At 48.3% G+C, this 27,319-nt stretch overlaps 1 protein-coding gene across 1 annotated transcript in view; it reads left to right on the top strand.

Moving 5' to 3' along the window:
• Positions 1-27,319, top strand: part of CAPZB (capping actin protein of muscle Z-line beta subunit) — a 90,959-nt gene that overhangs the window by 24,283 nt on the left and 39,357 nt on the right. The window contains exon 3 of the mRNA XM_008073594.2: positions 23,493-23,614. Coding sequence (XP_008071785.2) covers positions 23,493-23,614 — 122 coding nt within the window. The remainder of the gene's footprint in view (positions 1-23,492; positions 23,615-27,319) is intronic.

Here is a 27,319-nt window from a genome sequence, read left to right as displayed (position 1 = left end):
ACACACTTACAGTCAACCCAGCATCAACCTGCTGGGCTCAGGTGATCCTTCTGCCTCAACCTTCCAAGTAACTGGAACTACAGGCACATGCTACCATGCCTGGCTAATTTTTAAATTTTATTTTATTGTAGAGATGAGATCTTACCAAGTTGCCAAGGCTGATCTCAAACCCATGGACTCAGGCAATCCCCTCACCTCGGCTAACCTCTTTTTTTAACTCAACATTTTTCCAGGTCATTTTCATGGACTGCACTTTAGTTCATAACCAGTGCATCAGATGACCTAGATTCTAGACCCTTTTTGACAGTGTCTGTGTTCTGTGAAAGTACCATGTATACACAGCAGCCCCCAGATGCAGAAAGAGCCAAGAAACCCAGGGAAGAGGTAGCCAAGTCCAGTTAGTAGGTACACTGGGTTACTTATTGAGGGAACTTACAGAAGTACGGTCTTGAGCGGCCACAAGACAGGCCGATCTCCACAGGAAAAAAAAAATGTGTGTTCAGTGCAGGACAATGAAAGGCAGTCCTTCAGAATAGGCAAGGATGCAGTGTGTGTCATAACTTACAATTTGTGTGATACCATCAAGGCTGACACGTTCTTACACTAGGGACAGTAAATAAAGTGGGAATCAAGAGGCATTCATGGGCCTGGGGCTGATTAGAAGTCAGCATGGTGGATCAGCATCCAAGATGAAGTTGATTTTGTCTGCACAGGCCCTAAGTGTGATGTTAGCCACATTTTTGTGTGTGTTAGGTAAAAGGGGTAGAAGGAAATATGGCTTTTCTTGAAATTTTTTTCTTCCAAAGAGCCAACTGCTTCAGAAAATAGTTCTCTTCAGTAGACTTCTTCAGTAAGAGGGAAAAAAGGTGGATGGAAAGAAAGTGCTGTGTATATAAAGATGGTGTCTTGGCATATCTTACTGCAAGTCAGGAAACCTGGGTTGTAGCTTTGGGTTTCTCATTAACCTGCTTTGGGAATGACAGGTCTCTTTGGGTCTCAGGTTCCTCCTCTGCAAAGTGCAGGTCTGATGGTCTTGGTCTCCCAGAACCTGAGTTCCGTTGCCTAGAACTAAAAGAACATCACCATGGATACCCTTCTGTTGATGTTACTACTTCACTGGCCGAGGAAACATCGATTTTTCTTGGGTCCTTAACTGTGTCATCTGCCCATATGATAAATAACGTGGAGAGGATGGAGCAGGCAGGGCCTCCAGCAGATGTCCCTTGGCCCAGTCTCCATGCCTGGGTGGCTCACTTGTGTGGGAAGAGAAGGCTTGAATCCTGGCCAAGTCCCTTTCCAGCGCTGAGACCTTGAGCAGAGCATGTTACCTTGCAGAATTTCCTTCCTGCAAGATGGGGATATAAACCTGAACTCATGGGACCGTAGTGAGGTTTCGGGAACACACATAAAGTATACTAACGTGTGTGGCCTGTAGGCACTTTGTAGATGCCAGCTGATGCATCGACTACCTTCATTGCCTTCCTAGGACATACTGGCTCACCCCTAGGTCCTGCCAGCCTAGAGGCTGTGCCCCTGATGCCCCAAGCTGCCCTCTGGGCTGTTTCCACAGGTGAGTGCAACCCCAGCCTTGACATCCACAGTGGGGCATTTTATAACCCTGAGTGCATTTGCAAGGACCCAGCTTATTTAACTGAGGGAGATCAGGAGGCCCTCCATGAGGCATGGTAGATGGTGTGAAAACTGTCAAGGTAAGGATCCCGAATGGGAAGCTGGAAATGGCCACCACCCCAAACCCCAAAACCAGTGGAGTATGTCACAAGGTCAGAGCTAGGCTGCGACTGACTGGTTTTCATTTTGCAGAGATAAGGGTAATCTGATACCAGCTTCATGGGCTGCCCTGCGTGTGGGCTGTGGGTCCCTCCCATTCCTCTTTCTGATGGCCTGGTAGTCACTTTCCTCCCTGCTTCAGTTCCCTGAGTGGTGAACTCCACCTGGTTATCACTCGGAAGGTCTTTGGAAGTCCTGGGGTGGTGGGGGGTGGAAGTAGCTAAACTGAGTGGTGAGATGGTCTGAGGGAGCTGGGTGGAGGCTTAGGTTGATCTCAGTGTCCCAGGACAATCTGGCTGACATTGTGGCCCCACAGGTCATCTGGCCCCTACCTTCCCAGCCATCCAGAGGTGCAGCCCCCAGGGACTCTGCGTGTCCAGGATCCCTTCTGTCGCTTCTTCCCTCCTGTTCTCCATGCCCGTGCTTCCTTGTGGTTTACCCTCCATCTTACCAAGTTCTGTTCCTCTCCTTCCTGGAAACCTCTTGTCGCCTCTTGAACCCAGATCTCTAGTCTTTCTTGATATACACTGCCTGTGTAGCCCCCAACACCCCTTCTCCCAGCTGGGAAACCCCCATTCCACCTCACTTAGTTGATGGTCCTCTGTTCACAGCCTTTCCTTCTTTCTGGCCCACTCCTGAGTCTGTTTCTCTTGGTGGAGAGGCTGCATTAGCACCTCACCTGTTGCTGCATGTTTGGTGACGCTGATGCAGAAAATACCTGTGAGGTGCCACCAGCCAAGAAATGAACCTGGACCAGCAGTGGAGTGAGTGCCAATTTGTTTTACATACTTCCTTGGAAACAGAGTGGTTATTTAATGCTGCCTGCCCCACCACTCTCTTTTTTGCCAATCCAGAGTAGCTTGTTTGGGTATATTTGGGAATTTCAGGCTCTGGAATTCTTGGTTAGGTGTTTCTAGGCTGTTAGTCTGAGATTGGATGCCTGAATGTCTACTTGCATTGGAGGTGATGGTTGAGTTCCTTGAAATTGAAAGGCCCAACTAACTAACTCAGTTCTCATCTTTACCACATCTTAGCTATGTGACTGCTAAGCCTTGGTTTCCTCATCTGTGACTTGGGCCTGATAACACTAACCTCAAGAATTAGAGATCGTGGGTGTAAACCTTCTACCATAGTACCTGACTTGTAGTAGCTGTCTGCTAGGGGTTCTGAGGTCACATTCTGCTGGTACCCTGCTGATCTCCAATAGATAACTCTTCCATGCCAAGTACTGTTAGTGAGATCCTCTGTGTACTTAACTTATTTAAACTGCACACCACAAGATTAGTCTTCTGTCCCCAATTTGCAGGTGAGGAAACCAAGAGAGGTTCCATGAGTTGGTCAGAGCCTCATAGCTAACTAGTGAGGAGCAAAGTCATGATCTATCCCCAGTCCCATCTGACTCCGAAGCCTGTCTTCTCCCATCATGCTGTCTGTACCCACAGTTACTCCAGGAATAGCTTTCTCTTGTCACTGCAGGTCAGCGGCAGATGGCTGACTCTGAAGGCAGATACCGCCACAATTATTAGCGCTAGCGAGAAGTTATTCAGTCTTCATAGAGGATAGCTTTCCTCTTCCCACATTGAAAGGATGTCCTCTTCTGGCCTCCCATCCCATCAGATGAGCTGCTGATGGAGACGAACGCATCCATGGTAACGAACACGTGTCCCTGGCATCCTGGCTGTCACTGCCAAGCAGCAGCACCGTGGGAGCTAGGGGCCCCATCCACCCAGGAAGCTTTGCATTGCTCACATAAAGGAGTTCCAGGGTTTTAGAAGGGGGAAAGATGGAAGAATGGTTCTGCCTTCCTCCTTTTTTGGGTCATTGGCCCTCATTGGGCCGGACACTTTTTATTCACTAATCAGATGGTTTGCAGTTGCCCTTTGCCACATCTGTGGCTGCCTTCCTGGGCCTGTTGAGCTCACAATTAAGGTTCATTAGAGACCCTGTCAGTCACAACACACACAGAGCCTGTGAGAGCCTCTCGAAGGGACTGGCAGTGTGTGCCCTTGTGGGGGCTGTCCAGCCCTGTGCCCCCTGAAATTAGTCTCTGCAAATTATTGCCAACCAATAATAATTCTGGAGACTTTGTGTGCAGAAGAAGGAGGTACGAACAGCATTGTAAAGCTCTGGACTTTCAGATCCTAGTAGGCCTGTTGCCTTTTATGTAATTGAAACCTTCAAGCTAGCACCAGAATTAATGTTACAAATGGCGGTGGTAGGAGCTTTATCAGAAGGAGACTTTGGAATGAGTATCTGACAGCAGGCCACTCTGAGGAGAGATTGGGAGCCATATGCAGAAGAGATTTAATTATCACTAATCTCCCTCTCTCTCTTTGTGGAATGTATTGGGACTCTTAATTACTATTGACTGGAAGCTAAAATAACACTCCCAGTTCCGAACAAAACCCTTTAGGAGATTTGCCCGAGGCTGGAAATGATTATCCTTTGGACAAGTGGATTTTTTTTCTTTCTGATTGTGTGCTCAGTATAAGGTAGGATAGAGGAGATATGCATTGGACATTTATTATAATTTTTTAGAGATAGGTTTTGCTTTGTCACCCAGGCTGGAGTGCAGTGGTGTGATCACAGCCTACTGCAACCTTGTACTTCTCAGCTAGAGTGATCCTCCTACCTCAACCTCCTAAGTAACTGAGACTACAGGTGTGCGCCACTGTGCCTGGCTAATTCTTTTCATTTTTTTGTAGAACCAAGATCTTGCTAGGCTGCCTAGGCTGGTCTGAACTCTTAGCCTCAAGTGATCCTCCTGCCTCAGCTGCCCAAAGTACTGGGATTACAGGCACGAGCCACCACGCCTGTCTGCATTAGGCATATTTTAAAGTGGCTTAAGGCCAGGGGCAGTGACTTATGCCTGTAATCCCAGCACTTTGGAAGGCAGAGATGAGAGGATTGTCTGAGCCCAGGAGTTTGAGACCAGCCTGGGCAATTTGGCAAGCCCTCATCTCTAAATCAAAAAAGTTAGCTGGGTGTGGTGCAGTGTGCCTGTAGTTCCAGTTACTTGGAAGGCTGAGGCGGAAGGATCGCCTGAGCACAGCAGACCAAGGCTGCAGTGGCTGTGAGCATGCTACTGCACTGCAGCTTGGACGGCAAAGTAAGACTCCAACTAAAAAAATATATATAAATGACTTAATACTTCTTCACCTGTATTTTTATACCTATCTCATTGACTTCCTAGTCACAAACTCTGCATGTTGGGACGGTTACATCTCCCAAGTTGTGTTGCTCCACAGGGGTTGGTTTAAAGCACTTCCTATTAATTGTGTGCTATAACTTTGTATGATTGGTAGTGGAGGGCCCCTGGCTTCTAAGCACTTGTGGAGTATAATAATGCTCCTCTCTATCCCCAGACCCTAACACGATGCCAAGCCATGTGTTGTCCTAAATATTAGTTAATGAACCAGTAAACTTACTGTCCCCAAACTGAGGGTAGCGAACTCTGCATTAGACTTTCTAAGCTGTGTGATCTGAGACAGAGATGCCTGTAGAGCTGAGCTGTGACTCAGGAGACCTCAGCCTCACTGGCTCCAGGGCTGGTGGTCGTGGCAGTTGACCACCTAGACAGGCAGTAAGTTGTTGTGAGTCTTTATGGTCTCTGGAGTTGTGAGTTAGGTGGGTCTGGATGCACCCTGAATATCTGGCTGACACTGAGTAAGCTCCCTAGGCTCTACCCCTCAGTTTCCTCTTCTGTGCAATGGAGTGACAGATTTACCTCATTCTCCCAGAGGGTAATTGTGAGTTTTACTGAAAGTTGTGTGGGAAAACCCTGGGTGCCAGTGAGTGCTGACTGGTGATGAAGAGAAGGAAGGTGGTGGGATCCAGTGACAGGACAACTCGAATCCATTGCCTTTCTATTATACTGAGCTGTCCTTTTAAGCAGTGTGCATGCCCCTCTCAGAAGTGGCCATCATTTCCCTGTTGGGCCGGATCGGTGGGTGAACACTTCTTGATCAGACTGTAAGAGGTTGTGCCTTCTTCCAGCTGGGAGTGGGGTGGGGTGGGGTGGGGTGGGGAGGTGAGCGCAGGTTTCAGAGTGACAAATGGGCTTTCATGCTGTCACCTCTAGAACTTCACCTGTTGAGTCCTGGCAACGTGTGGTGGGGGAGGGGAGTGCGGGCCATGTGACATGGAGTAGCTGCAGCTGGAGTCCATGAGGGAGGTGGGTGAGGAGCACTGGGTGTGGCTCAATCTGCTGGAGGCCAGTATGGTCCCTTTTTTCAAAGAGTGCTGTCCACCCCATCCAGCCCATGGGCTGAAGATATGCCTGAGTCCTCATTTTATTGCAGTTCAGTGGTCACTTATTGCTGCCACCCTTCCCTAGATGATTAGAGTATTACAACAGCCTCTAGATGGCATCCCTGCCTGTAATCCCTAGCCAACCCCAGCCTACTTGCAGAGTAATCTTTCCAGAATGAACTTCTGATTGAGTCCCTTCATGGCGCCATATTGTTGTTGGGCTCAAGGCTAGAGGACACTTCTAGGTTTGAGGTCTCTTGACCTGGCCCCACCCACCCCTCCATCTCTTGCACACCCACAGGCCTGTGCCCTGTCTTGTTGGATCTTTGTACATGCTGTTTCTTGTACTGGGAACTCTCATCCCACTAACTCCTCATCTTCTACACCTCTTCTTGGGCCTCACCCACCCCACCCCACCCCACCCCACTCTTACTCCCCAGCATGCCACCCATTTCTGCTGTCTATTGGAATTGCTTGATTCCTAGGACCTGTTGATTCACTGTGGGAGAGAACTAGTGTCTTTTGTTCCTTTGTATCACCACTGTTAAGCACTTAATGGACACTCAGAGTATGAATGACAGCTGGAGCTCCTACTGAGGACTGGGCCCTGTTTGAGCTCAAGCACTAGAGTCAGAGTGACAAAATAATAGTTTTGTCTTTAACGAGCTCATAGCCATGGGGTAGATGGATCCCCAGATGGATAGAATACTAGGCTTCTGATGGCGAGGAACACAGAGCACTGTGGGATGCCTAGGCCTGCCTTGGTGAAGGGTTTTGGAGAAAGCTGCTTGGAGTAGACAATTAATGGGGTGATGGAAAGGGAGCTCACTGGGCAAAGACTGAGTAGGAGCTGATGTGTTTCTGCTGGATTAGAGACTGTAAATTGATGTCTGATGTCTTTGAACTTTGATTCAGGCCACATGAGTCCCCTGCCAAAAAGCTGGTAATGGGTGTACTCTTTGGTTTTGCTGATGATCAACTGTTAGTTCCCACTCAGTCTTTCTATATGGATATGGGACAGAGATCAGTTGATTATCTGCAGTTTTAAGATTATATTGGAGAGGCTGGGCACAGTGGCTCACACCTAAAATTCAGCACTTTGGGACGCCAAGGCAATAAGATCAATTGAGCCCAGGAGTTCAACACCAGCCTAGGCAACCCATCTCTATTTAAAAATAAATAAATAAATACCAGCCTGGACAACATAGCAAGACCCCGTCTCTACAAAAACTAAAAAACAAAATTAGCTAGGCAAGGTGGCACACACCTGTAGTCCCAGCTACTCGGGAGGCTAAGGCTAGGGGATCACTTTGAGCCCAGGAGATCAAGGCTGCAGTGAGCCTTGATTGCTCTGCTACACTCCAGCCTAGGCATCAGAGTGAGACTCTGAGTTTAAAAAAAAGAAAGAAAGATTGAGAAATTTGTAGTTGGAAACCCATTACTCCAAGTGTCTGCCTGTCTACCTCTGGAAAAGCCCACGTCAGTCCTTTTCTGGGAAGCAGCTTTGTTGACTCTGTTGAAACAAAGTTCTTTATTGAGCTGCCAGTGCCACCCACTTTTGTCATTGTCTCATCTCACAGAGGCCTGCAACTTTCTGAGTCAGGTGCTCCATCCTGTCCTGCTGCCTCCTTCGCAGCTCTGGCTGGGAGCTGCTGCTGCTTAGACAGAAACCTGAAGTGAGCTCCCACCTTGCCATTGTTCCTGAACTCTTAGATTTCAGCAGAGAAGAAGGGTGGAGAGTCTTTGCCTTTGGTTCTGGTCTTGTTACCCTTATGACTTAGACTCTTCTAACTGCTGAGGCACACAGGGTATCCTTGTAAGTGGAGTTAAATAACTGGTTTAGAGAGTCAGTACCCCAAGCTGCATTGAACTTCATGATATCCCAGGAAGAAAAGAATCAAAGGGTTGCCAGCCATTTGGGGAAAACTGCTTCCACCAAAGACTTTCCACAAAACATATATTTTTTTTTGAGTTGGAGTCTGACTCTGTCGCCCAGGTTATAGTGCAGTGGCATGATCACAACTCACTGCAGCCTCAACCTCCTGGGCTCAAGTGACCCTCTGTCCTCAGTCTCCCGAGTAGCTGAGACTACAGGCACATGCCACCATGCACAGCTAATTTTTTTTTTGTAGAGATGAGGTCTTGCTACATTGTCCAGGCTGACCTCAAACTCTTGCGCTCAAACAGTCCTCTTGCCTCGGAATCCAAAGTGCTGAGATTACAGGTGTGAACCACCATGCCTGGCCTTTTGCTGCTTTTACGGGGTCATCTAAAGGCTACTGAAAATATGGCAAAGGACAGACAGAACTGCCCACTTCATTCTCAGCAAGAGTGTCCACCCGTTGGTTTCCACATTCTTTCCATTCAGGAGACTGAGGGGAGATTTGCGGACCCTCCCCAGGCCTTGCAAATCTTTCCCTAATTAAAGGGCCTCCCGGCTGTGTGCATAGCTCTTCTGCCTCAAAGCTCTGCCTTTTTGTGTTTGTGTTTAAAATTCCATCTTTCCAAAATGTTTGCCCACTCAGCAAGTCTCCTCAAAAGTCCCTACTTTTGTTTGGGGGATTTTTTTCCTTTTTGTGTTTTATTCTGTCTGTGTGCCTGAAATGTAAGTCTCCTTGGCATTCTTTGTGGAAGTGCTCTTGGTTGTTTTTTTTAGGCTGTGAGGTGTGTGTCTCACCATGTTGTTGGAAGGTGGCAAGGGATGCTCCTGGTGCCTGTGCTGTGTTAGCTGACGCTTGAAGGGTTTGAGATGGAGTTGCTAGAGGCCCGTTTTGGTTCCACTCTGGGGGAAATGAACAAAAAGCGTATCCCTCCTGTGCTTCTGTTCACTGGGCAAGCAGTACAGCAAGGTTAGGGGAGCACACAAGCCGGGAGTCTGCAATAGGTGTGAACCAGGGAGCAGTGGTAGGAGGCTGAGCTCTGCAGAGGTGAAGGAGATGTTTGATCCTTGTCACCTGAAGCTGGGAGGCATAATTCATACGAAACTACAACGACCCTTCCTGGTCCTCGGCCTCCTAGAGTTTTTTCATACAAGGTCTGTCTGGCTTCTTCCGCTTGGGAACTTTATGGATTCCTGCTACTGCTGAAAGCCACAGAACAGTGTTTGGAGAGCTTCCGTGGAGGAGGGTCTGAAGAAGATCTTCTAGGTTAGATCCTGCCCTATGGTTGATGAGAAGTGTGAGGCTTGAAAGTGAATTGAGAGATTCCACTTGCCCAAGCCCCAGAAGAGGCAGACATTTCCTTTCTGAAGCTGTTAGAAAGTCAGTACTTCATGGGTTGGCAGGCTCTAGCCTTGAATGAGGAATGCCTGGGTTGCCCCCTTAGAACACGTCTGGTTTTGGAAACAGGTTAAAAATACTTGAGAAGAGCATGGCATGCTCAGTCTGCTTTCCCTGGTGTTTGAAATAGGTCAGGAATGTGGGCCGAGAAGTCTGGAGGAGCCTGCGTGTTCTGCAGAGTTTTGTAGTCAGGCTGACTGGCAGCAGTAGAGGCTTTCTGATGCCTCGCCATCACCACCCCCTTGAAAAGCTGATGGCGTGCTAACTGCCAGGGATGAGGTGCCAGATACATGAAGGGTGCACTGAAATGCAAGATGATATATGCCCTGGGTCATAGGAAAAATTGGGCCTTCTTTTAGTAGATAGGCTGGCAATGTGGGATCTGAGGGGAAGCAAGTAGGCAGAAGACCTCTCCTAGCAGAGAGGAGGAGGGACTTTGGTTTTGAGATGCAGAAATTCTGCAAGAGTTTTAAATTTGAACCTGGCATTCAGGGGAGAAGCTTATGCAGTCACAAGCCCTTTCCTTCTTCCTTTTATTGTACATAAATCATCCTGCTGCTTGTGTCTTGTGTCCTCAGGCGGTGATCTGAATGCTGGGCCAGGGGGCCTCAGTCAGTTTGCGTCACAGTGCCTTGCTCAGCAAAGGTTTGTTTTGTGAAGAATGTCACAAACTTTTGATTAATTCTTAAATCTTAAACTGTGAAACTTCGCAGGATCTCAGCGCTAAAATGAACCTTACTGATTAGTCTAGTGTCCTGCAGAGTAGACCCTCTTTTCAAACAAAAGCTTAGACCTTGAATGAAACAGAAGGTAACGGGCCCAGTCTTCCTCTCCCACTCCTGTCACCCTGAGCCCCTCTCTCAGCACTTAGCACTTCATCTCTTGGGGACCCATCCAGAGACAAAGGAACTAGTGGCTTATCTGCTGTTTAGCACCATTTCGTGGCAGACCTAGCTCTGTCTTCTAGACCAGTGACGAGTCCCTGCACTACATTGATTTATCTTGATGTAGGACAAGGTCTGGGCAGGAAAGGGAATAGTCAGATAGCTACAACTGAGAGCAGAAAGAAAGACACTGCCAAATGGAGCCTGATGCCCAGAGTCCCTTTTTACTCACCTAAACCTAGGTCACATGACATATTCTTATTTGCTGAAACTTCTAGTTCCCAGGGTATACCTGTGCTGTCCTGGATCCATGCCGTTCTCACCGCCTGAAATATCCTCCCCTTTTGATTTACTTTTTTTTTTTTAAACTTTTAAACAATAGCTTTTTGGAGATAAAATTCACATACCATACAATTGATCCCTTTTAAGTGCATAGTCCAGTGGTTTTTAGCATATTCACAGAGTTGAGGAGCCATCACTGTTTGGTATTCCACGCTGCCCTCCTTTGATCAATGGATGCCCCTGCACCTCAGTCCTTGGGCTGGTTTGTGCCCTGCGTGGACTGCCACATCCCTGCCTCACTTTTTGTGACTCAGCTCGGATGTCATCCTCCTGAAATCGTCTCCACCAATCTCTTCTGCCCCTGCCCGCCTCCAAAAAGGCTCACCAGTCCATCCTCTTTTTCGTTTCCCTAGCATCCAACACCTTCTGCAGAATACGTGTGGCATGTTGATACTTCATTTGTGCTTCTCTCTCCTCTTTAGACTTTGAGCTTCTGGAGGGTGGGGAACACTGTCTTTATTCTTAATTTCTCATACATTTAGGTGAATTTTTATATCTGGAGTCGCAAATTTGAGTTTTTTTGTTTTGCTTTTTTTGAGTTGGAGTCTCACTCTGTCGCCCAGACTGGAGTGCAGTGGCTGCTCCCAGCCACCGCAGCCTCGACCTGCTGGGCTCCGGCGGTCCTTCCGCCTCAGCCTTCCAAGTAGCTGGAACTACAGGTGCGCGCTACCACGCCCGGCTAGTTTTTGATTTATTGTAGAGATGAGGTCTATTACTAATAAGCCAAAGTGGAGAAATAAAGGAACCCTTGATTCTGGAAGTCTCAGCCAGCGGAGGGAATATATCAACTGCCCCTAGTGGAGCTAATTGCATCCCCATTGAGAAGAATCACAGATTTTTTCTTCTTATCCATGTTATTTCTATGGGTGACTCAGTGAAATTACAAGAAAACCTGATGACACATCCATCCAGCAAAAGCAATCTAATGTGAAATGTTGTGGCCAGCCAGCCAGGATGATTTTTGTGTTGGGGTTGTGGAAGAAGCCACCAACTTGTTCAAATATGCCTCAGCACGTACCCTCCACTCCAACATACAGACATGGCACAAACAATCCCACCCGGAAAGAGATAGAAGTATTACTGGAATTTTGGCAAATTGTTGGGGTTGTTTAGAAGTTTGTGGTCCTGAGAGTTTTTGGAGAATCTGTGGTAGTGAGAACCAGGCCTTGGTCTCTGACTCAGTGGCTCTGTGCTCTGAGCTCGTCAGCCTCTGCTGGGCTTCACAAAGCCACTCACCTCTGGAGGGGCTGTTGGGATCCCTGGGGCGAGGTATACCAGGGTTTGGCATCTTGCCTAGCTTGTTGTGGAACTGAGCAGGTGCAGGAAGGTTGCTGTGGTCCACCTACACTCGTTAACTCTGGAAGTCATCATCTTCCTCCTCTTGGAGTCTGGCAGATCCTCTTGGTCTTCAGGATATTTAGTGGACTTTTCTTTTCTTTTTTTGAGTTGGAGTCCTCATTCTGTGGCCCAGACTGGGAGGCTCCAGCGATCCTTCTGCTTCAGCCTTCCAAGTAGCTGGAACTACAGGCATGCGCTACCACATCTGGCTAATTTTTGTTTTATTGTAGAGACGAAGTCTCACCAAGTTGCCCGGGTAGGTCTCAAATCCGCAGGCTCAGGCAATCCACTCGCCTCGGCCTCCCAAAGTGCTGGGATTACAGGCTGAGCCACCGAGCCCAGCCTAGTGGGCTTTTCTGAATCGAGTGTCCGCTGCTTTCTATCACCTGGGTTTGCCTGGCTTATTGTTACGTTTTGCCACAGGTGTCCCATTTCTGCCAACAGACCACTCGAGATTTCCTTGGAGTTTTCGCCAGCGGTGACACGTGGATAAACAGTAAGGGACAGATCCCAGTACTGTCAGTCTGTCCTCAGCTGGATGCCCCCTCCTGCTGCGTTCGCCTGGTGTTGCCCTATCTGGGCAGGTGGCATATCCCTCTTCTTGGAGATGTCCCTTCTGGGTTATTTTAGATACTGTTCTGCCAGCCCACTCGTGGTTTATGAAGTCTTAGTATCGAGAAGAAGTGGATTGATTTTCCATTCCCCTCCCTGCAACTGGGCCTTTCTGCTCTGCCCACAGGAGGTTTTTGTGAGAGCGGTTCGGTTTGCGCTGACCTTACTGTGCAAAAACCCAGTCTTGCCAAGTACTGCTCTGCCACCATTCATTGATCATTCTTTCAGGTGAAATATTTTTGCCCCAGGATACTTGCCAGGTAACATTCTAGAGGCTGCATGGCTTTAGTGACTGAGGATTCTGGCCTTGGGGTGGGATTATGTGGATTTCATTGAATTTTATATCTGTCACTTCCTGTGTGACCTTAGCCAAGTTGCTTAACCTACCTGTGCCTTATTTTCTTCATCTGTAACTAGTAATAATTTGGGATAATAATACTTCTATCTTCTACAGAGTTGCTGTGATGATCAAATGAGGATGTGTTGTATACCTCATATATAGTAAGAATTTAACATCTTTGCTGCTGTTCTGATCCTAACTTTGATAATACAGTAAGTCCTCATATAACATTGTTGGTAGGTTCTTGGAAATGGCCACTTTAAGCAAAGCAACATCCGGGAGGTCCTTAAATAGTATTTCATTGTGATGTTGATGAGAACAAGACATTGATTTCATTATACACCTTTTTGCTTAAAGCTGCAGCTTCCAAGAACCTGTGAACAATGTTATGTGACCATTTATTATATCAAACATGGAGGACGGAGATCCTCTGGGAAGTTAGTGATTTTGGATAAGATCTTTTTATACATGAATGTGTTAGTGTATTTTCACTTGATCTTTTCCCAAAAAGATTCGAGGTGACTGGGAATAACGCAGATAGTAGGACCCAGGGCCATCCAGGAAGAGGACCACAGCTCACAGCTCACGGCCGTGCTTGCCCCCTCATACTGGGAGGGCTGCAGGCCCAGCTTAGGAGGAGCCTGTGCAGGGCCTGAGGGGCAGGGCCAGCCCCACAGGTTAGAACCCTGTTGAGGGTGGCAGTCCATGGCCCTCGGGTGCAAGAGCTCCAGGCGACTCTGAGGGCTGATGATCACGATGATGAAATGCCATTCTGCCACCCTGCCATCTGGGTTGTGGATCCGTCTCTCGCCTGCCAACCCATAGTCCCACTGTGCTGTCTCTAGGAGAAGTGCTGGAGACTGGGGAGATCGTTTCCCACCAAAACCAACTTGGAGCTCCAAAGATCAGAACTTGACCCAAGTTGCCCTAGTTTTCCAGAGTTCAGCACCATCCCCCGACACTGAGGAAGTGCTGCCGGCATTGTGCTAGGCATGAGGCGGTCCAGCTCTCTCATCCTTTCCCTAAGGAGAGACACCCACATCACAGACCTATGAGGTTCAAGACTGCGTTTTGGGGGGCTGTAGGAGCATTGACTAGGTGATGACTTCTGCTGGGGGAGGCTTTGGGAAGGTGTTTGGGGAAGAAGCAGACGCTGCCGAATCAGGCCTTGAAGGATAATTTCACTTAATTAGGTAGAGTTGGGAGGAGGAACAACATTCCTGGTGGAGAGAACAGTTATCTGGATAGACTGACGAAGGATATTAGATGAGAGGGGATGAGAGGCAAGACAGTGAGGTGAGCCTCTTTGCTGCTCAGTGGCCTGTGGGCGGTTATCAGTATGAAACCCAAGATGACTTACTTTTTGGTGCCTTGAAAGTGCCTGTGTATTGTGTTCCATCCCTCGAGGACCAGTCCTTAATTAGAAGGAGTCACATAACTTAGAGAGACCCTGACTTCCCTCTGCACACAGGTGATGAGTTTGTGCTTCTGACCAGGAAATGGTTAATTTAATTAGGCTCCAAGTGCCTAGGTCATCCCCTTTAGGGAAGCTTAAGGTTACATGTGGACAACAGGAGCCTTGTGTGTGTCTGTGGCTGACTCAAATATAGTGATTTTAATTTCTCCTTTCAATTTGTCTTCTCTTTGTTCTGCCCCCTTCCTTTAGAAAACTGTTCTGGCCTCGTATTCCAGGCTGTGAGCTTCCAAAAAGCAGAGCTTTTGAGTCTTGAGTATGAATGGCTGAAAACCGAGCCCAGGAGGCTTGCCTTTGTTTATTATTTATCTCAGGGATGGTTCGGGCACCTGCCTAAGAAAAGAAAGGGAGGGAGGGGGCTTCTTCTTGATTCTTGAGAAACCTCTTTGTTGTGAATTGCATGTGGAAAACTCATATCTAAGTAGAGTAAAATATTTATTGGTCAAGAAGGATTTTCTCCTGTTGGCCCTCTTGGCCAGTTTCATTTGCATTAGCCCCTGAGTTCTGTGCCTCTCAAGAGCAAGTGCAGATGCCATTTGACTCTAGGGAGCGTTATGCCCAGGAGACCCATCAGAGGATCAAAATACCACAAGTCAAAAGTGCGTTGAACACCCCTACCCTAGCAAGCAGAGCGTGGCCCAGCCTACACCTACATTAGCCCATAGTGAGCAAGGTCATCTGGCAATACCATCTACTGTTAGAATATGGCTGTTCACCCTTGTGGTTGCAGAGCTGACTGGAGCCGTGGTCACTGCCCCTCCCGTGTCACGAGAGAGTGTCCCATCGCCAGCCCAGGAAAAGATAAAAATTCAAAGCAGGATTCTACTGAAAGCCTGTTGCTTTCGGACTGTGGTAAAGTCAGAAAATCCTAAGTTGGGGACTGTCTGTGCCACTCTGCCAGATGTGCTTGTGTGTACCACTGTCTTGAATCTGTGGTACACGATGATATTGGGAATTTGGTGTTTTTTTTTGAGCTGGAGTCTCACTCTTGTCACCCAGGCTGGAGTGCAGTGGCATGCTCATGGTCACCTCAGCCTCGACCTGCTGGGCTTAGGCGATCCTTCCACCTCAGCCTTACAAGTAGCTGGAACTACAGATGCATTCCACCATACCCAGCTTATTTTCTGATTTACTGTAGAGATGAGGTCTCACCAAGTTGCCTAGGCTGGTCTTGAACCTGAACCTCTGGGCTCAGGCAATCCTTTCACCTCGGTCTCCCAAAATGCTGGGATTACAGACTGAGACACCGGGCCTGGCCTGGGATGTTGCTGTTTACATTTAATACGTATGTTTAACAACATCCTAAGTATTGGTGCATCTTACAACTCATAACCTTCAAATGAAGAATACATCTGTACTTAAAGAATATGGTCCCTAGAGCCAAGTGATGCTTCATGAAGAGGGGCAGGCCTGGAAGAGTTGGGGGAGAGACACACCCCTTGTGTGTGGCCCTGATAGATGGGAGGCCCGTTTCTCACCTGGCTCTGCTGGGTGGTGGGCAGAGAGCCCCTGCTCACAGTCCAGGGGTCCCCAAGATTCTGAGTGGGAAGGGTTATGCAGTGGCTCCACAGTGCCCTGTGACGGAGTAAAGGAGAACCCAGCCCTGCAGCCCCTCCCCAGGTGACCCTGGTACCTCAGGTCTGCTCTGGCCAGCCACCTGCAGGGAGGAGGTTAGTCCTTACAGTTCTGTAGTCCCCTGATTTGATTCTCTTTTCCTCCTGTCCTGCAAGCCTGGCTGGGGTGGGAGCAGCTCTACTCATGGCCTAGTGGGTCGTGTGCTTTGGAAGAGCTGGACAGAGTTTGGAACTGAGGTTCTGGCTCTTCCCCACCCCTCGTTGGCTGTGATGGCTGGGCAGCAGCCTGCCTGTGCCTGGGCTTCCTCATTCACAGGGAGGGAGGGAGCATTGGTCCTGCCCCTGAGCAGATGCTCTGCATCGCCAACTCGCACTGCTATTATCCTATGGTCCTGTGATGTGATACCTTCCAGGATGAGCATAGGTCCTTAGGGTCCCTCTCTGGTTGCTCAGGTTTGCCACTTGCCTGAGTGTCTTGAAGCATAACTGCTTCCATCCAAAACATGCTTGACTATCTGAGGGTGACTTGCGGCCAGGGTGGAGTTGCCGCTTGAAGGTGTTCTCTCATAGTGAGTGTGGGGGACAGACACTCAGGGGGTTACAAACTCCAGTACTGGTTCACATGAAAACTGCTTCCATGGCCCCAAAGTGTTTCTAATGACAAACTAAGGTCCTTTTGACAAAGCTGCCCTCGGGGAACTCAGGAGAAGGCTTGTGTTTTCTTCACACTAATGGCATGGGGGAGCCTATTTGTTGTAGGGTAGTGGAGGCAGTGTGCCCACCTAGACAACCAGTGAAGGGAGCCTCACTGAAAGGGTCGGGGACTACAGGCCATCTCCCTAGGTGGGAGGGCCGGCCAGCCTGCAAGCCTTCACAGAGCTGGTAGGGACCAGGCAGGAGGCTTTCCCCAGTGTGTGCTCCTGTACCTTTTTGGATTTTTATCTATGTGTATTATATATGATACATAAATTAAAACTTTTTTTTTGAGTCGGAGTCTCACTCTGTTGCCCAGGCTGGAGTGCAGTCGCACACTCCTGGCCATCCCAGTGTCAACTCGCTGGGCTCCAGCGATCCTTTCACCTCAGCCTTCTAAGTAGCCAGAACTACAGGCACACACTACCACACCCAGCTAATTTTTTTTTTTTTTTAATTGTAGAGACGAGGTCTCACCAAATTGCCTTGGCTGGTCTTGAACCCTAGGGCTCAGGCAATCCACTCGCCTCAGCCTCCCGAAGTGCTGGGATTACAAGCTGAGCCACCGAGCCCAGCCAAATTTGAGAAAAGCTATGTGCCAGGGCTTCTCCTCACACTTGGAGTGGCCCACAAGGGCTGCCTCGCTGAGTCTCACTCTAGCCATGCAGATGCTCCTCTCTGTTCTTTAAGCTGACCTTGGTGGCATTGTGCAAGCTCTTCCCTTGAGAGGCACTTGGAATGCCCCTCCTGGCATTTCCTGCAGTCTTGGTGGGCTGACTCATTGGCTGCCATTCACATGTCATCTCCCCTACCTCCTAGACCACCGACTCCCTGCCACAGTTCTTTCAGTTTCCTGCAGGTTCACTTGATACCCATGTCTATATCGGGGACGTCTCCATGGCCAGACTGTGCCAGAATGGGGGCCTTGTGTCTGTCTCTTTCATTGCTGAGCCCTTGCAGCTAACTTGGAGCAGGCACTCAATGTTTATTGAGTGGAATGAGTTTCCCTTTGAAGTGAGTGTTGTAGCCCCCAGTTTCTGAGACTAGGAGGGTTACACTCAGCTTGAAAGTGGCAGACCCAGGATTTGAACCTGTGTTTGACTTCTAGGTTGGTGTTTTCCAGAATGCCACACTGTATGTTATATTTCTGACACTAGTGAGTGTGCTGCTAGAAACACTCTCTTTTATTTAAAAAAGAAAGAATGTTGGGCCTTGGAAAAAAATAGAGGAACAAATTGTAAACAGAGACCTCTGCTGGCCGCAGGGAGCTGTGGCATCCTGATGCTTTGCAGGGGAGTGGATTGCTTTGATGGACGGAATGGGGGCTGGCAAGGATTCTTCCCAGTCGTCATCTCCCTAGCATTACTCGTCTGAGTGTGCAACCAAGTGAGCAAAGTCTGTTTTTGATTCTTATCTCTCTGGTGGCGGGCTCTCTGCCAACGGGCAGATCAAAAGATGGAATGTGTTCTTTTGGCCATTTAAAAAAAAAACTGAAGTACAAGGGTGCACTTCTTAAAGACAAGGGCACCGTGGATTAGACTATGCATGGAGCTGAGCTGGTTTGGCTTTTGTGCTTTTTTAAAGGGTTCATCTCAAGTTTCTTTTTCTGGTTGAACAATTTTTTTCAACATTAATAACTAATGGAGAAGAGGAAGAGGCAAAGTGGAACCATATGGCAGCACAAACACAAGCCTCACTTGTGGCCGGAAACTTCTGATTTGTATCTCTCTTCATGTGATCAGCTGTTGGGTTAGATAGAAGAATAGTGCTCAATATGGGCGCAAGCAAGAATGTGTCACTTCTTGTTGTACCGTGTTCTGTATCTGCATGTCCTTCCTTAGACACTGGCCACTAACTGTGACTTGGGGCAAGGTAATTCTCCAAGGCCCTGTTTTCCCCTTCTTTAAAGTAAGGATGGTAGCATGCATCTGCGTGAAGCAGTGTTTTGAGGATCGGAGATGAGAAGGTATAGTTGGTAGCACAGTGCCTGGCAGTGCAGGGTGTTGGCCATTATGTCATCATCAGTATTATTCCAGTGTCGCCTGAGGCAGTTGCTAATGGCATCCCAGCCTCTCCCTTACCGTCTACTTTCTGGTTTTTTTCCCTCTTCCTGCCCTAGTCCCTATATTCCCTTTCCCCCTATCTTTCCAGTAGTCCCCGGGAAACCACGGAGCTGAGTGAGGATATCAGTGGTGAGGGCATTCAGTTCCTGCTCCGTGGGGTGTGGCATGTTCCTGTGGCAGCGAAGGAATTGGTGGAGCCCCGACCCTCCCCATGAGAAAGACAGTGGGCACTGTCCTGGCCAGTGCAGTATTTATTATTCCAAGTCACTGCGAATTAAGTTAAATCCCCTCATCAGCCAGGATTGGTCTGACATCTCTGGTGTTATCTGAACATTCCTTACAAGGCTTTTAGGCGCCTCAGATGGGCGGTTGGATAGAAACCAGCCAGCCTCCACGTGCCAGCACTGCTCCTTCTGGTCAGGTCCTCTTTGGCTTCAGAGGCAGCAGAACCAGTGCCACACGCACCCCAAAGGGAGCTCTTGACTTTGTCCTTTGACCCATCCTTTCATTTAAATCACGGTGCAAACTCATGACCCATGAGCCGTGATGTGATTTCTTCTACCACTGTAAGCACTTAACGTGACTGGGGATTGGGGCAGGGCTCCAATGAGTGTCGGACTGGTTAGATTACAGAGATAAGCTGCCTTTATTCTGGTTCTACAATACGACCTCAGGCCCCAGGATTAATATCCACTTCCAGGGAATCAACAAGCTTAGATTGAGCTCTGACTGCAGTGGATGTGACGTTGTGCTGGGGCTGAGGGGCCCATCTTAGCCTCTGTAGGCGCAGAGTCAACATAAGATGAAAAATGCTAAGTGGTGAGGAAGGAGTAAGATGATAGCCAATGGCAGTGTTAGAACAGCCATCCCTAGAGCATTCTGGATTCCACTGATAGCAGTGTTACTGCAGGAATTCTGAAGAATTTGCCATCTTTGAGCAGGGCCCTGAAGGATGGGTAAGATTTAAGATTAAGAGAGCAGTGGAGTAGATTGCCAGAGTTAGCAAATAAAAATACATGTTCCATGTAACACTTGGGACACACTTGTACTACAGTATTTTTCATTGTGTATCTGAACTTGAGATTTAGTGGGCCATCTCATAGTTTATCTAGCAACCCCAAATGGGGAAGATTTTTAAGTGGTAGAATACATGTGCAAACTGCATATTTGGAGAGCAGTGAGTTGGCTGAGGGCATTCAGGCAGAGGTGGACAGATGGCAAAGGTGTAAGATGGGGTCAGTAGGTGCCAGGTCACGCCGAGTGTACTTTTGGGCAGCTGCTGTGGTCCAAATCTGTGGGCACACCATGAATTTCAACACTTCTCATTCCACATGAAGACAGTAACACTGTTATTCCAGAGCAGATTACCTTTGATAAAAAAACAGGCTGATGGAAATATACAAAACTATGGCCCAATTTGAGAGTTAATCCAGAAGGCAAAAATAGTGCCTGCTTAGTTGGAGACTCAGTCAGTCGTATCAGATCCCAAATGCTTCTCATGGTAGGGCAAACCATATGCCATTCATGAGTTTCCTGTTTTTTTTCTCTGTGCACGGTCACATTTTTTGAGTTCCAGTTTAAATGTATGTTTTCTGAGGTTGGTTAGCGATTATGGACTTTGTGCAATTATGGACTTTCTGCAAGGGTAGTCTCTCGATGTAGCTATCTACTGTTTGACACATGAACAGCTGTGGGCTCTGCCCAAGACCTCATAGCTAGTTCATAGCAGATCAGAGGCTAGAACCCACATCTCTTAGTTCTCAGTCTTTTCACTGGTTCTGTAGCTCCTTGAGGTCATATATTAATTATACAAAAAAGGCACAAAATGTTAATTGAAGCTCCAGTTCTTTCTGTTTAGTGCTTCCGCACCATATCATGGTTCATATTTGAGATTTGCCTGGTTGGATCACAAGTGAAGTAGGCCATGGGCATCCACCCAAATTTAGTTTCTGACAACAAATTCTTTTCCTAAAGATTATTATTGCACACCATTTTTATCCACTTAAAAATAAAATTGATTGGAGTTTGGGAGGTTCCATGTTGTAAACCTCTTCCCTTTCTGTCTTCTTCCTTCCTCCCAAATATATTAAGCATTGACTGAGTGTCAAGCACTGCCAGGGGCACTGGAGACACAGCAGGGAGGAAGATTGAAGTCCTTGCCCTGGCAAAATGTGCATTCTAGGGAGGCAGACAGACAACAGATCATTGAAAAATCATTTCACCTAGTGTAAGTACTAGGAAGAAAGTATCAAAATACTTCTGACTCATAAATTAACCTCTTGGATCAGAGTGAAGCCAAGCCTCTTTTATACCAAATCCCATTATCTTGTGAGCTTTCCTACGTAAGGAGGACTTAGCTGCAAGCAGCATACCTGGCGGGAAAGGGGAAAACAACAGCTGGTTCCAGGCAGAACTGGGGTGAAGAACTGGACTCAAGGGTATGTTTGTACCCAGTGCCTGAAGCCCCATAGTAAATTCAGGTGTGATGTAGTCTGGTGTTGCTTTCTGAGAGTAACAGACAACAGATGGTATCCTGTCTGAAGGAGGAGAATGAGAACATGCATATGTCAGGCACTGACTATCTACTTTTCCTCTGCTGGGCACTGTCCTGAATGCTGAGTGCCTTGTCTCATATGAACCTCAAAATCATAGGGACATGGATACCCACATGGATTGGTTTTCTTATCCCCACTTCACAGATGAGGAAACTAAGTCTTAGTAGAGAAGAAAATGACTTGCCTAAGGCCATAAAGCTGCTCATAAGTGGAGTCACGAAGTCTAACTTAAGAGCCTGTTTGCTTAGTCCTTACCATAAGCCAAGATAAATTGGACTGATAGTGTCAGGGCCCCAGCCAGGTAGAATGGGGTTCCAGGCAAAAGTTGGAGCCCAGCAGGTCAGCCAAGGCAGCAGCCCAGTGATATAAACGAGATGCTTGGAGACAAGCTATGATGTGAGAGGTGCCCAGGGTCATTTCCAGTCTGGTTAATCTCTGAGTCAAAAGTATTTCAATAATTTCTTCCCAGCACTTACACTAACTGAAATTATTTTTTCACTAATTTGTTGTCTGTCTCCTTCCCCCTTTTTCCCTATTAGACCTTCCATTCCTCATTCAGGATTTCCTTTGAGGTGAAGGGTCCTGTGGCCATAACCGAGCAGGGGAGGAATCAGGAGGGGGCTGCCACCAGAGTGTGCCTTTGGCATGCGCTGTTCTTCCCCTTAACTGGACGTGAAACCAGAGTTGCAGTCAGAGGAGGAGGAGTCATCCAGTCCCAAGATTGATTTCTGTCTCCAACTGCTCCCTTCGCTTGTGGCCCTTGGGCAACTTAATGATCCTGAGCCTCAACTCGAATCTGTGAAATAGAGCTAATATGTAACTGCTTCCCAGGATGTGTGGACTCTCATATCAGCAATATGCACCATGTAAAGGACTTAGCGTGGTGCATAGTATGTGGCAGGCACTTGGAAGTGGTGGAGGGGGTGGAGGGAAGTTGATGTCATCAACAAAACTAGCTTTGAAGATAGCCACTGTTTTTGTTGTCTGTCTGGGCAGGGTGGGCACGGAGGTGGCTGTTGGGTGGAGGAGGAATTCTAAAAGCCAGCACATCATGCATGGTAGTTGGTGGTGTATCTCTGGGTGCTGCTTCCTGTGCAAGAAATAGATCTTACTGAGGCCAGAACTGATATGGGAGTCACAACAGGGTGTCGCTATTCTTTAGCAGTACCAGACAGTGCTTTATAAGCTGAGTCCTGGCACACCTGGGGGGCAGCAGAGGTGCCCTGAGGAACCCATGGAGGCTGGGTGGTCTCCATGGTGGTGGGGCTCCCTGGCCCTGTCTCTTGGACAGTGGTAAGGGCCTTCTGGAGGAACATAGGAACCGCTGCAGCTGTCAGCCCCTCTACTGAGCGGCTCTGCTGTTGTCTCTGCCATATGATTTAACTTTTCCATTGGGAAGGGTTATTGGTGCAGTTGGCAGCTGCTTGCATGGTAAACGATATGGTGGGGCCCCCATAAACCCAAGCCCATGAAACGAGTAAGTCAGCACGTTGGAAATATAGAGTGGAAGTGACTCAAGCCCGGAGGAATCCAGTTCTGAAAGGGCTGCCATCCCTTTCTGGGATATTTTGGTGGAAATTGATGTTTGAGTTGGGAGGAGGAGGCTGGTGGCCTGGTTACTAGTGAGGCCATATGTCCAGAACCACAACATTTGCCCTGAGAGTCAGTCCTGCCTGCCCTGAGCATGGATTCATCCTTCTGGGTGAGGCAGCCCCTAGGCAGCCCAGCTAGAGATGAGCTCGGGGACTTAGTGCTATGGGAGCCGGCATGAGGTTACCTTTGCAGCAGATAGGGTTGACTCTGTGAGCCAACCTGGTAATGCTTGGCTGGGGGCCTGGAAAATATTGGAAACTCCACCCAGCTTGGGCGCCCATGGGAGTTCTTCAGCACGGACGAGTCTTCTTCTCAGAGTTCTTTGAATTCCTGTGTATGGAAATGTTTACCTTCTTCTCAGGACTTCAGTTGGTGCTTTGCCCACAGAGACCAATACCAAGCACAATGTACTTGCACTTACTAGACCACCCCGGCGACCAGGTAATTAAAACTACACACGGTTTTTGGAAGGAAGACTGTATTGGAAGTCACGCTCCACTGTAATTCAAGAACAGGCTTCTTTATAGAGGGACACAGTTGGTGTCAGACACATGTGGAATAGAAAAGAACAGGCCTGTAATTTTGGCAGGGCACCAAGGGCCAGATGTTAAATACACTGACCATAATATGGCTGCGGTATCGTTAACCAACCTGAGTTTGACATGTTACTTTAACCACTATTCTCTCTTGTTCTTTCTCTCTGCCAGGTCCCCAGTCTATGTGAAGATCTCCTATCTTCTGTTGACCAGCCACTGAAAATTGCCAGAGACAAGGTGGTGGGAAAAGATTACCTTTTGTGTGACTACAACAGAGACGGGGACTCCTATAGGTGAGCTCACACCCAGGAATCCAGCAGGCACACCAACCACACGGGGGCAATCAGTGCCACTTGCCCCAGCAGCACAGGGACCGCTGGATGGGAATGGGCTGGCAGCCCAACCACACGTCTTTCTGTTTGTCCTCAGCCCTCCTCTTCTGTCCTCCTTCATCCATCTGCTACTCTAGTCGTCAGCAGATGTGTGGGGAGTGCCTCCAACTAGGCTTAGAGATAGAGCAGTGGCCAGAGGCCCCTGCCCTCACAGACCTGGTGGTCTAATGGGAGACGGATGTTGCATTGAGTCCTGCCAATGGCAAGGCACGGGGTGTGCATATGATGGTGATCCTTAGGGCTCTGTGATTGAGGGATAGATAAACACAGCTCTGTCGAAAATACAGGTCTCCTTTCTCTTTCTATCACTGTGCCGAGGGCTTTGAATAGCCCAGGTTGACATTAGCCCCTGCTGTGGGTGACTGATCACCTGATCTAGAACAGGAGATGTACTGAGTAACTGTTTACCCCCAGGGTATGGGGGTAGCACAGAAGAGGCTGTAGTTGACTCCAGGAGGACTTCCCAAAGGTGGTGATGTTTGAGCTAGGTTTTTAAGGGTATGTAGGAATTAATCCTATTTTTAAAAGAGTGAGAATTATCTAACAAGTCCAGTATTTCTGTGATGGATTGCTGTAGTCACTACCTGGGAGAATGGTGGAGGGACCGTCTGCTATAGGATGATTTTTAAAAAAATTTTTTTGTAGGGATGAGGTCTTACTATGTTGCTCAGATTGGTCTCAGACTCCTGGCCTCAAGTGATCCTCCCACCTTGGCCTTCCAGAGTTCTGGGATTACAGGTGTGAGCCACTGTGCCTGACCAGGTGCTTTGGATTTATTTTAGAGGCCACAAAATCTGGTGGGCTGAGTCTTGAAGCTTCAGCCTAATATTCTCTTTGTGGAGGGGAGCAGAGTGTCTGAGAAGCAGGAATGATTATCTGGAATTAGCTAATGTTGGCTTCAAGCTAGCACAGCAGACTGTATCAGTGGGACTTTGACAAAGTCGCTCATGATCTCTGGTCTTTAGTTTTCTCATCTATAAAATAGAAATCATAGTCTTCATTCACTCAGGCAGGTACTATGTACCAGGCATATTCTAAGTCTCTCTCTGGGGAGTCTGTATCCTAGTGGGGAAGCTGGGTAGACGGGAAGCAGTTGCATGGATAATATGGGTTGTGAAAGTTACTAAGAAAATAAAGAGGATGAGGAAGGGCAAGGCAAGACAAGTAGCCAGGGAACACTGCCTAGAAGGGGTGACAGAAGGGTGCAAAGGCTCAGGCATGTATGGGACTGGGTGAGGAGTATGCTGGGTGATAAGCTCCTTATGGTGAAGCTGGCAAAAGGCCAGAGTTGGAGAAGACAGGACAGGGACTGGAGATGAGGGCTGAGGGCTGAGGCCTGGTGGAGGCAGATTCAGCACACGGTTATTGGAGGAATTAAAACAAGTAAAACATGGGAGATACTGAATAGCGCAGAACTTGTCGTACATTTAAAAGTTCAATTCAGTTGATACTGACTTTTGAGGAGAGCTGACACCTGTTTTATAACATGTCTCTTCCCTAGCTTCAAATGGAAATTAGGTACAGAATATATTTTGGTCTAATACAGATCAGAAACTAGAGTCGAAATGGTGAGGAGTGGTGAGATTTGAGGTGAGTTTTGGAAGTAGAGCCAGCAGCATTTGCAGGTGGGTCAGGATGGAAGAATATGAGCTGAAGGGTGACCACAGGACTCTGGGCCTGTTGGTTGAGGTGAGGAAGACTCTGGGAGGGAGCTGGTTTGGGGACACTTTAAATTTGAGATGCCCCTTAGGTCAAAGTGGGAGCTGTCAGGTAGGCTGTGGATATACAGTATGGAGCTCTGGGAAGGTAGTCTGGGCTGGAGATGGGACTGCAGCATCCCAGCATAGAGATGGCAGTGCAGCCCTGAAGTCGTTCAAGTTCATCCTCGAAGGGCTCGTTCTGCTCCCGGCACTGTGCTAGTCATGAGCATAGCATCCAGTGCAGCTCTTCATGGACTCTTCCTAGGAAGAGGGTAGACTGGCTCTTGGAGAGAGCAGGCCAGTGAAGGTGGTGAGTGGTGGTCCGACAGGCAGGCCATGGAGCATGACACCAGGCATGGAGTTCAGAGAGGGCTTCCTGGAGGAGGCGGTCCTTGGGCTGAGTCTTGCTTAATCAGTGTCATCATGTTTCTTTTTTCCCCTCGACAACTCCAGCTTGCTGTGTAAAGTGTTCTGCAGGAACCTGTGGCGGGATCGATCATATCCATGTTCATGCCCAGGCCAGGCTTTCCTGGGGACTTGGTACCCGAAGCCCCCTGAGGGCTCTGGGGGATCTCAGGTCTTCAGAGAGGAACCTGGGGTGTTGAGGCAGGGAGGCTTGTCTTTCCTTCTCCCCTTCTCCATAGGAAACTTCAAGGTCTTCTGATTCTCTCCACACATTTCCATCCTAACTTTGTTTGATCGTTTGCTTAAATAAGATCCTTATGGTGTGACTGCTCGCTGCCAGCAGCACGGTTTGAAACCTGTTAGCTGAAACAAAAAGCCTTCTCGGAGGGAAATGAAAGGCCTGACTTTTGAAATCTAAGCGTTCCTGTCCATCTGTCTTTTTTCAAATGGCCTCCATTTAAGCTCTTAAATGTCTTCTGAGTGCCCCTTCCACTAAGAATATTCTGGGTAATGTTATGATTTTTCCCCCAGCTACAATTACCCTGGCTCCAGGACTAACAGCTTGAAATGCTGTCGTCTGTGAGCTAGGAGAAATGTGAGTTACAGGCTTCTTGAAAATTGCAGGCCCCCAGTCTGCATGGGAGATGGGCTCTTGTGTCTAATCAGGTGGCCTTTAAATGAAAGCCATTTGGGCTGGGTCTTCCAGGCCCACAGGAAGGCAACGGCATTCAGCATGTGAGTGTGCTGAGGAGGGTCTCAAAGGGAGTGTGGGGGGTAGGGAATTCACATTCATATTCTCAGATTCTTGACCTCTCTCCGAGTGTGGAGGAACCGCACCTTGCTTAAGCATAAATAGTGGTGACAGCTCCCTTCAACTGGGCCTTTGTCTCTGCCGTCTGGTGTGAGGCCTTTGTTGATTTTCTTTATTGAATGTTTAGGCGTACCTCAGCAGAAGAAAGCAAGAAAGCTGCTCCATCTCTTAGGTGGAACCGTACCAGCACACCGTGGTACCGTACCACCGCCGTGGGCCCCTTCTCCTCTGTCCGGGGCCATGAGGCTTCAGCCTGTGCACGGCATCCTCCAAGCACTGACTTGGTGGTACTGGGTACAGGGAAAGGGCAGCAGCTCAGGCTCTTTGCTCTCAAAGGCCTCTTGCCATGCAGGGTGGGGAAGGGTAAGAATATTCCAGGAGTGAGAATTGGCTTCTGTGTGAGAGTATGGGGCAGGGAGGCGCAAGTGGTTTCTTCTACTTGGGGATGGGGTGCAAGAGTTTATTCACTCTAGCAACAGTTTTTATCAAGAAATTAGCATGTTGTTGAGTGTCAGGCACTGTTCTAGGTGCCAAGCAGCCAGTGGAGAAGAAGACTGCAAAGGCTCTCAGACCTGAGGGTCTAGAGTGGGCTAGCTACCTTTAAATCGGCTCCAATTAAATAAAATTAAAATGGAGCCCTTCGGTTGTACCGGTCACACATACATAGTAGACACACGCGGCTAGTGACTG

The sequence above is a fragment of the Carlito syrichta genome, unplaced genomic scaffold (genome assembly GCF_000164805.1).
Source record: "Carlito syrichta isolate Samal-C Ts95f unplaced genomic scaffold, Tarsius_syrichta-2.0.1 Scaffold115711, whole genome shotgun sequence".
Classification (NCBI taxonomy): Eukaryota; Metazoa; Chordata; class Mammalia; order Primates; family Tarsiidae; genus Carlito; species Carlito syrichta.
The sequence above is the reverse complement of the archived record's forward strand: the minus strand, read 5'-3'. Positions and strand labels throughout refer to the sequence as shown.